Source organism: Electrona antarctica (assembly GCF_951216825.1).
Source record: "Electrona antarctica genome assembly, chromosome: 2".
In the NCBI taxonomy this organism is placed as follows: Eukaryota; Metazoa; Chordata; class Actinopteri; order Myctophiformes; family Myctophidae; genus Electrona; species Electrona antarctica.
In genome coordinates this window covers 42,305,893-42,317,930 of record NC_136807.1, presented here as the reverse complement: position 1 = coordinate 42,317,930, position 12,038 = coordinate 42,305,893, and the positions used below count along the sequence as shown (strand labels likewise).

The window sequence follows — 12,038 nt, the reverse complement described above, 5'->3', positions numbered from 1 at the left end:
GTCTCTTGATTTGTGGTGTGTATGACATTTAAAGTGTGTAAAACGAAAACTAAATGCTCAGAAAAAAAGAGTGACAACAGTAGTTTGGTCCACATCTGAACTGAGTATTACTCATCTTAAACATAACTGCCTTGTTTCACAATATTGAAGCCCAATAAGTAAACCACCTGATAGTGAATGAGTTTAAATATATTTTTTTATTTGAGCAAATTGACTATATAAAACCTACATGTAACTGCATTAATGAGTGCAACTTTTCCTTTCTTTTGTACACACAAAAATAACATTGACAAAAAATATGTGAAAAAGCCAACTGTAATTGTACAGTATATGCAGACATTCTCAAATTCTATACAGAAAATTGCCGTTTTTTTTGCCGTCAAAGAACTCATTTCCAACTCGCGCCACAGGAGAATGCTTTGCTGTTAGCATGAGTTCCTCAATTTCTTCCTCTAAAAACACCTCCCCATCCCAGCCCTCCTCTTCATCATCATCATCATCAATGTCTTTCACATTTGAGCTTGACATCACTGGGGCAGGTTGGCTGGGAACGGTTCGTGGCGCTGAGAGGTGAGTGGGCAGCGTGGCAAGGGAGTCAGGAGGACCACCTGGGCTGGCAGCTAGAGCTCTTGAGCTTTGTCTGGATGTCAGAGTTACCAAGCCTTCTTGTCTGGATGTCAGAGTTACCAAGCCTTCTTGTCTGGATGTCAGAGTTACCAAGCCTTCTTGTCTGGATGTCAGAGTTACCAACGCGCTTGCAGAACTCCCTGCAGGCAGCAGAGCTGCCGTGCTGTGACTAGGCAGCTGTGGTCTGTCCTGTCCTTGTCCTCTCCCTGGAGGCAGGGCCTGCTGACTGAGTCTTGCCATCACTTTTGCATCCTGCCTGGCTTTTCTTTCAGGTACAGGGTTAAACGTGCTCCTGAGAACCCTCAGGATGACATCAGGGGTGACAGAAAAGCCCTCAGCCAGACGCTCCACTGTCCACTCCTCTGGTTGCTCTTGCTTGAGATATCTGAGGGATGAAGAGCATTAACCCATTCAGGAACCCCTTTTGGTGTTTTAAGCATTATTTTATACTTTAGTTATTGGAAAATAGCAGATCTACAAGCTCATAGTGCGGCACTACGAGCTTGTAGATCTGCTAATTTTGAAAAATCGTGAAAATGTGGCGCAAACCTTTGAATATATATTGTTTCACAGCAAACGTTTTTAACTAATATCTTTGCTTCTGGGGGGTCCCTGGAACAACATATTTTCAGATGGGGGTCAGCAGGCGATTACATATAGTTTTTGGGGTCCTTGACATGAAATAGTTGGAGAACCACTCACATGGAAATGGAATGGTTTTCAGAAAACTGTCATGATTTAGAAGACATTTAGTAGAATCTGGTGTCAGGTCTAAATGGGCTAATATTACAAACATAACATAAATACATGTTGAGTTCTTAATATGCAAGACACTGGGTTGAATAGAAGCTTAGTTTACTACGGTCACAGTGGTTCTTTACCTTATTTGTTCCATAGAAACCCAGCTCAGCTTCCTCTCTGGGGCTCCAGAGGGAGTCATTTTTCTCATAATTGTATGGTATTTCACAGTCTTCTGCCGCTTCCTCTCCTCACTGAAACACAATTGAAAGAATGATAGACCAAAATGTCACATCATGAGCAAGATACTGAACAAAAATGATAGTAATTTAATCAAATATATAATGTACATAATGCATCAAATGTGTTCCGATCAGAGAGCCAAGTCTCCTGCAGGAGGCATGTCTGAAGTCTGTCCTGAATTTTTTTTTTGTTTAGTTTTTTTTAACTTGTGATATTGAATTTTGTTGTTACTATTCTTGTCATGTCTTGCATAGGGCCTAAATCAGGGGTGTATTGCCCATTGCAGGCGAGTTTGTCTTATATGTAACGCCATCGCCACTATTCCAAAGCCCCCTCAGGTACGTATTTAACTATTTTCAGCAATTGGATACAAAAGTTTTTGGTGGGTAGATCTTGTGTCATTTTGAAAGTAGCTGTCAAGTCAAAAAAGTGTGGGCACCCCTGGCCTAAATGGAAACAAGCCTCAAAATGTCCTTGCACTCATTTTTTTTGGTGCCATCCCCCTTTGGACTCCACATAATAACTTTTATATAGCTTTTTGTTTTTCTTGTCTGTTTTATTGCATTGTGCTTTTAATGTATACCTTTCTAGTTTGTCTCACTTTTTCTGTATACATTTGATTCATCTTTATGTGAAAACATAAAAAATCAATAAAAAATGAGACTCCAGACGTAAAACAGATGATGTGCAAAATGATGAGTGGTTATTAAATAATAATATATAATGAATGAGGACCCCAATGGAAACAAGCCGGTAGGCTTTCTTAGATTCATCCTTTTAGCAGACTTGTATTGTACTGTACTTCCCTGTGCTTGCTTGTCCATCATGTATTGTAAACTGTTAATAACGTATCCAATCAAAAATCAATCAATACATCATCATACTCACTCAATTATTCCCTGCAGCTTATCTTCTACATCTTCCATATCAGCGTCTACTTCAAACATTTCTTGTCGCCGTCTTGGTCTTCTGTCCGAGGCCGTGCTCTGTGTATGGCTCTGGTGGTCCGCCCAGACTGTAGCACTAGCATCCCGGCTTTTAAAACGACAGCTCCATGTATTTAATGCTGATGGAGCACGGAGCCTTGATACCAGGGACAGCATCCGGACAGTCAGGGCCATGTTGTCGCAGAAGGAAATGTTTACCCCTAATACCCCCTACTAAAAATCAGTCTTGTCCAGAACTACAATCCAAGTAAATAGCTAAACTATAAAATATACGTCACTCGTCGTCACAGAACAAAACACTCATAAGCATGTCCTAAAGTAAACCCGTTGGACGCTTCTTCTTCTTCTTTAGTCCCGTTGGACGCTGACATCATGCTGTATCTTCTTCTTCTTATTGCGTTTATTGGCGGTTGGCAAACATATATGTGCATTACCGCCACCTACTGTATTCTAGGCTACTATACTCTTATTACTCTTATACTCTTATTACTCTTACTACTATTTACAAAAATAAAACAAAAGTCCACCCAAAGTGTGGTGCAAATGCATCCCGGCTCAATGTTTCATTAAAATATTCTCCAGTAATATCCTCCACTCCCAGGAATCTCCTGGCTGCCTCAAGCACCATCTTTATCCTCTCATATTTTCGTTGTATTTCCACAGCACAGTTTATTACCATTGAACGCTAGGAATCGTTTTTTGTCACTGTAGAATTGTAGATATTTGGTTCATCTGAAATGTCCACTTTTTCCTCTGGTGCATGTTGCTTGGCTATCTATGGTATCTATCATGACATCATGATGTAAATGAAAAAAGGGCTCCGCACGAAACTTCTTAGTCCTACTTGTGTCTGTTTGCTGTGCTGCTGGCACCTACTGGGCTGGAGGCGCAAGACTCACTACTAGAGAAGCCTGGGTATCGAGGCTATTTTCACACTTGACCCGATAACATACAAAAAGGCTTCGTATAATGTTTTGCAACAATACATTTTACAACTTGTGGCGATAAGCCGCTCTCAAAGAGCTGCAATTCGAAACTGGCCCATGTAAAAAAATAAGTCTCCATACTGTACACATGTTCCCCGTTTGTTGTTTTGTTTGTTTGTTTATGATTGATTGATTGATTGATTAAAACAAATATTCACAATCACTAATACGAGGATGAAACCAGAAAAACACTAAAGACTTGTTTACTTGTATATTTGTACGTGTTCTGATGAATTGAAAATGGAGGACGTCAGGACCCTCCCTGACCTCCATTTTCAATTCATCAGAACACGAAAAAAGGAAATCATATATTGAAAAAATTGAGGACTCTCCCTGGTGTAAACAAGTCTTTTGCTTTTTCTGCTTTTAGTAGAAAAAGCTGATTTTGGGTAGTTGTTATGAGCTCACCGTGGAAAACGACTGCTTAGAAAGGGGGGAAATTGCGACATCTCCTGGTCAGTCAATAGCCTTGCATGCGATGCGTCATGTTGGTCTTCATGCATGCGCGTCGTGCGTGCGCCTCCTCCCTGTCGCTGTTGTTTCATTTGCGCCATTTTGTCCGCTCACTTTGGTGATTGGACTTTAGAAAGCTGTACTAGAGCCAATCAGAGGGGAACCGGACAGCGGAGAGACGGTAAGGCAGAGCCGATTGAAGGCATTGGTTGGTAGTTGTCAGCACGGATTGGTTTGTCACGGACCAACCAAATTACTAACCCTACAAAATGCAAAAATCGAACGGCAGTTTGTTGATTCCAACTGTCACGACCTCGGCTAAATAACACACACGTTGCTGTTTTGTTTTTCCACATAGGCTCTGTTGCGTGGAAACATGATCGGTGTGTGTGTGTGTGTGTGTGTGACGGACGAGCGCTAGCTAGCTGGCTAAATGTGTCGAGTCTCAAACAAAGAAGGGGCGATTGATTGTCTTGCATTAAAGCGAGCTGTCAATCTTCCCACACTAACAACAACAACAACCTATATCTGATTTGGTGGGTGGATTAACGTCAAATCACCAGTTATGTGTTTCCGTTCCTGACCTAAATTAAATATCCAGCTACATTTGGCTAGTATGCTAATGTTAGCCTGGTGACCCCCCCCCCCCCCCCCCAAGAAAACAACTTGACAGTTATTTAAATATCACATACATCATTAAGGGACAACAACAACAAACATATTATGACCTTAGAGTATATACTATATACCCATGTGGTGCATCCAAGCCCTCCATTTAAAAGGCAGCAATAAGGCATGCATTGCTGTCTGCTGATGTTCAGAGTTGCACTGACATTTAATACTTCATTGACATTTTTGTCACGTTCGATTAATAACCATCAATCAAGCCAACCCTTTTCATTTTATTTTTGTAATTAAATAAATGTGAAGGTTTTAACTGACGGTCCGTCTGTTTTCTGTCTTTGCTTTCAAAGAGAGGATTGTGTGACATAAACTAGATATGGAGCAGTACACCACTGCAACAACCTCGACTGGGGAGCAGATCGTTGTGCAGACTTCCAATGGACAGATGCAGCAGGTGAGCATAACAAGGTTGCAATGCTACTACAGCATGTGACGTGAGCGTTAAATTACAGTTGACACTGACGGATGCGTGAGCAGAGCACAAAACTGGTAGGGCATATTACATACAGAGGATAATATCCACGCTAGTAGCTGGTCTATATAGAAAAATCACACCCGTGTGAAGTGAGGGGCACTTTACCAACATCACATATGACATAGATATGACATCAATTTAACATCACAAAATAGCAGTTTATAAGAATCGTGGTTCCTTATTGGCCGAGGTTTTCCTCTGAAATGCAATGCCGATTTGCTCAGTGACAGACAAAACAAACATTAAACTCTGTTCATTGTTAATGGCATTTAATGTTTGTGTTGGAGACAAAACAAACATTAAACTCTGTCCATTGTCAATGGCGTTTTTAATGTTTGTCTAGACAAGACAAACATTAAACCTGTGTATAGGAGGGGCTAGTGCCCCTCAACAAATACACTTTGCTGGTGGTATAGTGCTGAGATGACTGTGTGTAGTAGTCCATAGCCAAGACACTGTAGCTGTGTCCTGCCTTGTCTGCAGACGCAAGGCACAGTGACGGCTGTGCAGCTGCAAACCGAGGCTCCGGTGGTGACGGCCTCTGGCCAGCAGGTGCAGACTCTCCAGGTAGTGGTGTGACCTCCGCCCGGTGCCACCGTGTCAAATACAGCATCTCACAGACAGTCCGAGTGTGCATGTCATGAAGTCACTGTGGTTCATCATGATCCATTTCAGAGCTGTTTGATGCAGCAGCCTCTCTCCTAGCATGCCCTGTATCTGCCTGAGCTGCATGTAAAGTGACTCAGCCCAATGTGTAATGTTGTCTCAGGTCTCTTGCCTCCTCACTCATGGCTGTTGATAGACGACTGTATGCCCGAGTTGTTCATATTTTTGTCCCTCTATATTATCTTTTTGTTCTTGAAACGTGAGTCGGTAAGAACTCACCTCAGACCTTACTCTGAGACGAGGACACAGCAATTTGAAACTCATTTGAAACATGTGTCTTGTTGTGTTGTTCAACTTGGACAGTGAATGTTTTGGCAAGTAATTACTGCATAGTTACTGTACATACGATTCACTTGTATAACATAGTCATTGTGGGCTGTCTGCTGTCATTTAAAACTCATCCCATGCCTCTTATTTACAAAATGACTGTGGGATCACTCCCCTTGGCATGTTGTTGTGTTTATTTCCTATTCCAAAAAAACAACGCTAGGAAGTCATCAAATGATGCCCATTACCCAAGACGTGGGTTCATGGTCGTTCTGGATTCTCGAATTGCATCTTTTGCTCGTTTAGATTTAGCCATACCTATGGTATTAACTATTACGGTAACTAGCGCCTAATAGGTTACAAATACAATAACTGTTTAAATCCTTGCCTATAGGTCCAGGGGCAACCGCTGATGGTCCAAGTGAGTGGAGGCCAGCTTATCACATCATCTGGACAACCGATCATGGTGCAAGCCATGTCAGGGGGCCAGGGCCAGACACTTATGCAAGTCCCTGGAACCCAGGGACTTCAACAGGTGAGTCAAGTGACTCAGTCTTGTGACTCTTACATAATATGTATGTTAACTCCACAGCAACATTCGTTAGCTTAGCTAAACAAAGTAAAACCAGTGGACAAGATGCACTGTCATCATGCACAATAAGTGCTTCATAGATTTTACAGCAGGGGATAAAAGGATGATTTAAGTGTAACCGTGGCATTGTTGGTAATGCCGAATGGGCTGTTCTGAGGGTTTACAGCGTATACATCAGATTTAGCATTGTTTTTCCAATCTTATATTGTTGGAAAGTATTAAAGCGGTTAGCCGGCGAGTTTCTATACTGAATGACTGGCTGGGATTCTTGCACTTGCCTAAACCTCCCAGAGGAAAACTGACAAAATGCTAGAGGCTGCGTGAATTAATGAGTAAATTAAATAGTCCCACCTGTCGTCGCTGACTATCCTTTGTGTTTTGTTTTGTTGTTTCAAGTTCACACACTTGAAACGCTACAGGGTGGTGGTACATTTTTCTGTCTGGCATGAGGCATCAATTATTGATTGTTGTTTTATTTTATGCCCGCAATAGATCCAGCTGTTGCAGTCAGGACAGATCCAATTGCAGGGCGGTCAGACCCTGCAGCTCCAGGGCCAACAGGGGCAGCCCCAGCAGATCATTATCCAGCAGCCCCAGACAGCCATCACTGCGGGACAGAACCAGGTCACTCTACTCAATCAACAGGTCAATCAGCCTTCGTTTATATTTAGTCGCATGACAGTGACATATTGATATGCCATCAATATGTGACATTCATCATTTTCAAATGAAAAAGGTTTTTTGTTGTCTTTCTTTTGACAGAATTTTCTGCGCGACGAGGTCGTGCAACTAAATATAAACTAGTCATCGCTCTGACAACTCAGGTTTAAGATGGTTCAGGTGTTCCGTTTAGTTTCTCATAGTGTATTGGTACAATAATTATGCTATCCAAGTAAATTGCGGAATTGTTAAAAAGACGGAAAAACAAATGAGTGCTTTGTGTAGGTGAGATAATAAAGGGGAAAGGGGGCAAAGGGGCTTAACAAAGGGCTTAATGTAGCAGCTGTGACTGGTTTTAGGATTAGATTAATTACACATGGAAACTATGACAAAATGGAGAAAAGAGGGGAAAATGCTGATGAGAATGGGGGGGGGGGGGGGGGGGGGGGGAGAATACTGCACCAATAACAAAATGCATGAATGAGACTTACAGTAAATGAATGCATTATTTGCATCCAAACTGAGTTCCTCCTCTACTGTTCATCGTACAGGGCCAGCAGATCAGTCTGCAGGGCCAGCAGGTGGCCCAGACAGCGGACGGACAGACCATCGTCTACCAGCCTGTCAATGCAGACGGCACTGTCCTCCAGCAGGGTAAAGTCACACAGCAGTGCAACCAAACCACTGTACACCAAACTCAGAACACTGCCCCATTAATATGCACCAATTCCCCATTGTGTCCTAATTTTTTTAACTGTCTATATGTTGAGTGATGGGTGGTATATCATGATATTGCTGATGAACCCCTCTACTACAGGAATGATCACCATCCCTGCATCCAGCTTGGCCGGTGCCCAGATCGTACAGGCTGGCAACAACACCAACACCACCAACAGTGGCCAAGGCACTGTGACCGTAACCCTGCCTGGCAACATGGTCAATACAGGCGGTCAAATGGTCATGGTAAGACCCACTGCAGAGGTACCCAGCATTCTATCCACAGTACCTACCTATTTCACACGGGTTGTGCTGTGTGGTGGAGGAAAATTAATTCATATTAATATTAAAAGTTACATTTCCTTTCACTAATAATCGGTGTCACCTATTTTTCCAGTTTGCAAAGAAATCATATTTCTAATGAGCACCGTATACTGATAATCCCGGCCTGCAAATTTGAAGGCTAAATACAACATTTTGTAGTCACTGTGTGTCTGGATAATTTTGTTAGAACACATCGACTGGCCTTATTGTCTTTGATAAGTTCTTAAATGTGCGTCCAAATGAGTCCATTTCTATTTTATTTTGATATTATCAATTCATAATTCATAAGTGTGCCCGGATCTCTGCTTTTTTCTATAGATGTTTTATCCCGATTGATCCCAGGAGCACCTTTTTACTATTTTTATATTTCGTATACGTGCACGTCTCCGTTGAGCACCTGGTTGCTTCCTTGCCTCTGAAAGTTGAATTATGCTTCAAGTTTACTATGTGTACTGTATTCCAAGTCATAGTGGTTGTACTGTATGTGTTTTGGACACATACAGTAGAGTACCTGCACACAACCTGCATTTATCACTATTCACACATACTAGTACCTCAGTACAAGTATTATTTACACTACTTTTTCCCCGCCATAGATTCTAAGCAGATTCTACATATATGTTTCACCATCAGATGGTGCCTGGAGGTGGCACTGTGCCAGCCATGCAGCGTATCCCCCTGCCAGGGGCTGAAATGCTGGAGGAAGAGCCTCTGTACGTCAATGCCAAGCAGTACCACCGCATCCTTAAACGAAGACAGGCCCGTGCCAAGCTGGAGGCAGAGGGCAAAATTCCCAAGGAGAGGAGGGTAGGGGCACCTTTTCTCGTGAATACTGGGAATGTTTCACTTTATTCCAAATCTCAAATTGTATAGGATTGTTGTTGGTTTAACTAAATTGTTGTATTGACTCATGAAGAAGCCCCCAGTGTATTGTAGGGATTATCCAACCAACGTTGGCAGATGTTGGGAGACCGTGGTTCACTTGAGCACGCTCAGTGTGTTCACAACAGTACATTTGCCGTGGTCTCTCTCTGACCATTTCTTCCCTCTGCCAGAAATACCTACATGAGTCCCGCCACCGCCATGCCATGCAGCGCAAGCGGGGAGACGGCGGACGTTTCTTTTCACCCAAGGAGAAGGAAGAAATGGCTTTGGCCCTGGCACAGGTAAACTTGGTTGATGATATACAGTACATACATGTTTGAATAGCATTTGATGGGGGAATTTAAGATGGATTTATCTACTGTATTTAAAAAGTAACTGTGATTCACTGTGATCTCTGTAAGTAATTTTGTCAGAATATTTTCAAAGATACATAGTAAAACAGACCTGTACTTGGTGTGTGTGTCCCCTCTCCCCCAGCATAGGGGGTGCTAGGGTTCAAGTGGTAAATATTAATAATACCAATATCTCTTGCTCAGCAACAGCAGGAAGCAGCCCAGGCAGCAGCCGACGAGACGGTGGCGCAGATGATCCGGGTGTCGTAGCACCACCATCATAAAATACCACCCTGCAGCTAATCCATCAGCCCACCATAAGCTCACCTCCAACAACAAACCAGAAACACACTCGCTGGTTTCTACCGTCATTTGTTCCGCCATCATCAGTCTTCCAGAAAAGCTGCCCACCTTGCCATAGAATTATTTGGACTTCCTCGCCCATGAAATGGGGAGGGGTGCCTCATTGCTCAGCACTTACAAAACGGCTTCTCCTGTCATATTATTTGGACAGCAATGAAATATGAAGACACATGGAGCCAGCACTGGCCACCTTTCATGCGACCGCTATATGAAGCCATTTTCTTTCAGACTCTGGTCAATGCTTAAGCTGGATTTTTTCACCAGTGGATGCTCATTTCTTTAACTATTTTTGGGCAATTGGTACAGGATAAAAGCTGTACTGACTAAACATAGTTGACACCTTTTACATGTGAATGTGTAAGTTGTGGTACACCTGCCTGTACCCTTTATATTTTATGTGATGTATTTTATGCTGAGATTTCTTTGAATTCTTTCAGTTCTCATGGAAACGAAAAATTATGTAGGTACCGCCTTGGACTGAAATGTGAAAAAAAATGACATTGTATGATTCTTTGTGCCCCAATGTGTAAAGTTGTACTTAATGATGTGCCCAATGCTCTACAGGGGGCATATTTTCTATGATCTTTTTCATGATGTGTTTGTAGAGAAAAATAGACATTTCATTCATGTTGCATCATGTTGTACTCATAGTTACTTATTCATCGCCTCTCGAGCCGTTTTTATTTAAATGATATGAAATAGATTATTATTTTTTACTTCTGATGTAGTCGCCCATTATTTCTTTTTCTTTATTTTTAAAGAAAGGTTTGACAGTAAACTGTTAACATGCATTCATAAACTTTTATGAAAGTGACTTGAGTTGATGGTCGTTCATTCCTTAACTTCTAACAAGCTGTGTATGAAACAGAATTGAATCGTCAAATTAAACACTACGTACATATATATACAACGTGACCATGGCATAATTTTAGCAGTAATAACACACTTGCCAATAATAATAATTAAAAAAAAGGGCTGTTACTATATTATGAATCTGGTATACCCCCATTGTATCTATTGACTGAAAGAAGTATTGAAAATGTTTAATGTTTATTCTTTTTCATTGTTCAGGTACAGTAATGATTTGGTGAGATATATTTTGTACATAGCAGTACTGCAGTTTTTATCATTACTTTTTACTATCTATCAGATTTAAAGTAGTTATGAATGACCAAACAATGCAAATAGTGTTGTTTATAAAATGTAACAAAAGGGTCATCTGTCTGACCTCCCTCATGTGAAAGTTTCACATGAGGGAGAAGGTCAGGCATATTTCACAGTGAAAGAACTGACAGAGTTGAGTCAATTATCTAACTTTAGCTGCACAATTAGACTAAAGGCAAAGAGAACAAATAGTGTGAATATGTATATGCGTTGCATTCACAGGATTGCAGTGAGCAGAACGATTCCGTTACATTGTACTGTAGCGCCTTGACCACGGGGTCCTTCTCTCCTCCGACGTTCATTGGACGGTCACCAGAGATTTCGACCCAGGACTATTCGACCCGGACCATTCGACCCGCTCTCGACCCGCTTGGACCTGACTTTTCGACCCGGACCGCGAGAGAGAGAGACAGAGAGAGACATAGAGAGAGAGAGAGAGAGACAGAGACATAATAATAATAATATGTACATTGATTTACCAAACAATTATTGTGTTGGTGTTTTTATTTACCAAACAATTACAAAGCTAATGGAGGCTAATGGAGGCTAAAGGGAGCCACCCACAGAGACACAGAGACACAGGCCATCAACGATCACATTCCTAAGGCTAGCAGCCACCATCCTCATCCCCATAGCAGAGTATGACGTTTTTTGCTAGTGGGGTTTTGTGAATAATCACATGAAGTATAAAAGTATGATATATAAGAAAAGTTATAGCTATAATGGTAATGCCTTTATTGATTGTATGCTGTGATTTGAATACACTATATTTTGTCATTCAGTCATAAAGTGACGTTCAGTCTACACATTAGCAGCAGCTCTGTGTTGTCTGACAATTATTCTTGCACTCATTTTATTCTCCCATATAGAACGACACAATGTAACATAGCTCTGTTTACACAATGCTGTACCCCC

The 12,038-nt window shown here is 41.7% G+C and overlaps 2 protein-coding genes across 4 annotated transcripts; one reads left to right on the top strand and one right to left on the bottom strand.

Annotated features, from left to right (window-relative positions):
- Positions 1-165: 165 nt before the first annotated feature.
- On the bottom strand, positions 166-2,927 carry ngrn (neugrin, neurite outgrowth associated). Its single transcript, XM_079491663.1, has 3 exons — positions 2,497-2,927; positions 1,509-1,619; positions 166-1,012 (listed from the first exon to the last, which is right to left on the bottom strand). The coding sequence occupies exons 1-3, from the start codon at positions 2,727-2,729 to the stop codon at positions 343-345; spliced, it is 1,014 nt and encodes a 337-aa protein (XP_079347789.1). The 5' UTR covers positions 2,730-2,927; the 3' UTR covers positions 166-342.
- A 1,136-nt stretch (positions 2,928-4,063) lies between these two features.
- On the top strand, positions 4,064-10,773 carry nfyal (nuclear transcription factor Y, alpha, like). 3 transcript variants are annotated; one of them, XM_079525138.1, is made up of 9 exons: positions 4,064-4,175; positions 4,969-5,072; positions 6,481-6,621; positions 7,171-7,323; positions 7,890-7,992; positions 8,156-8,301; positions 9,013-9,186; positions 9,435-9,545; positions 9,801-10,773. In XM_079525138.1, the coding sequence occupies exons 2-9, from the start codon at positions 4,995-4,997 to the stop codon at positions 9,864-9,866; spliced, it is 972 nt and encodes a 323-aa protein (XP_079381264.1). In that variant the 5' UTR covers positions 4,064-4,175; positions 4,969-4,994; the 3' UTR covers positions 9,867-10,773. The 3 variants fall into 3 exon arrangements, with proteins under 3 accessions (XP_079381264.1, XP_079381262.1, XP_079381263.1); XM_079525136.1 differs by having other exon boundaries at positions 8,156-8,319; XM_079525137.1 differs by lacking the exon at positions 4,064-4,175 and adding an exon at positions 4,392-4,530 and having other exon boundaries at positions 8,156-8,319.
- The last annotated feature ends 1,265 nt before the right edge of the window (positions 10,774-12,038 follow it).

Excerpts from the sequence above, each read along its gene's own strand:
- ngrn (XM_079491663.1), bottom strand. The coding sequence starts at position 2,729 with ATGGCCCTGACTGTCCGGATGCTGTCCCTGGTATCAAGGCTCCGTGCT. Across the intron at positions 1,620-2,496 it reads AAGCTGCAGGGAATAATTGA|TGAGGAGAGGAAGCGGCAGA; the intron begins GTGAGTATGATG and ends ATTGTGTTTCAG. Across the intron at positions 1,013-1,508 it reads GTTTCTATGGAACAAATAAG|ATATCTCAAGCAAGAGCAAC; the intron begins GTAAAGAACCAC and ends TTCATCCCTCAG.
- nfyal (XM_079525136.1), top strand. The coding sequence starts at position 4,995 with ATGGAGCAGTACACCACTGCAACAACCTCGACTGGGGAGCAGATCGTT. Across the intron at positions 7,993-8,155 it reads CGGCACTGTCCTCCAGCAGG|GAATGATCACCATCCCTGCA; the intron begins GTAAAGTCACAC and ends CCTCTACTACAG. Across the intron at positions 9,187-9,434 it reads AAATTCCCAAGGAGAGGAGG|AAATACCTACATGAGTCCCG; the intron begins GTAGGGGCACCT and ends TCCCTCTGCCAG.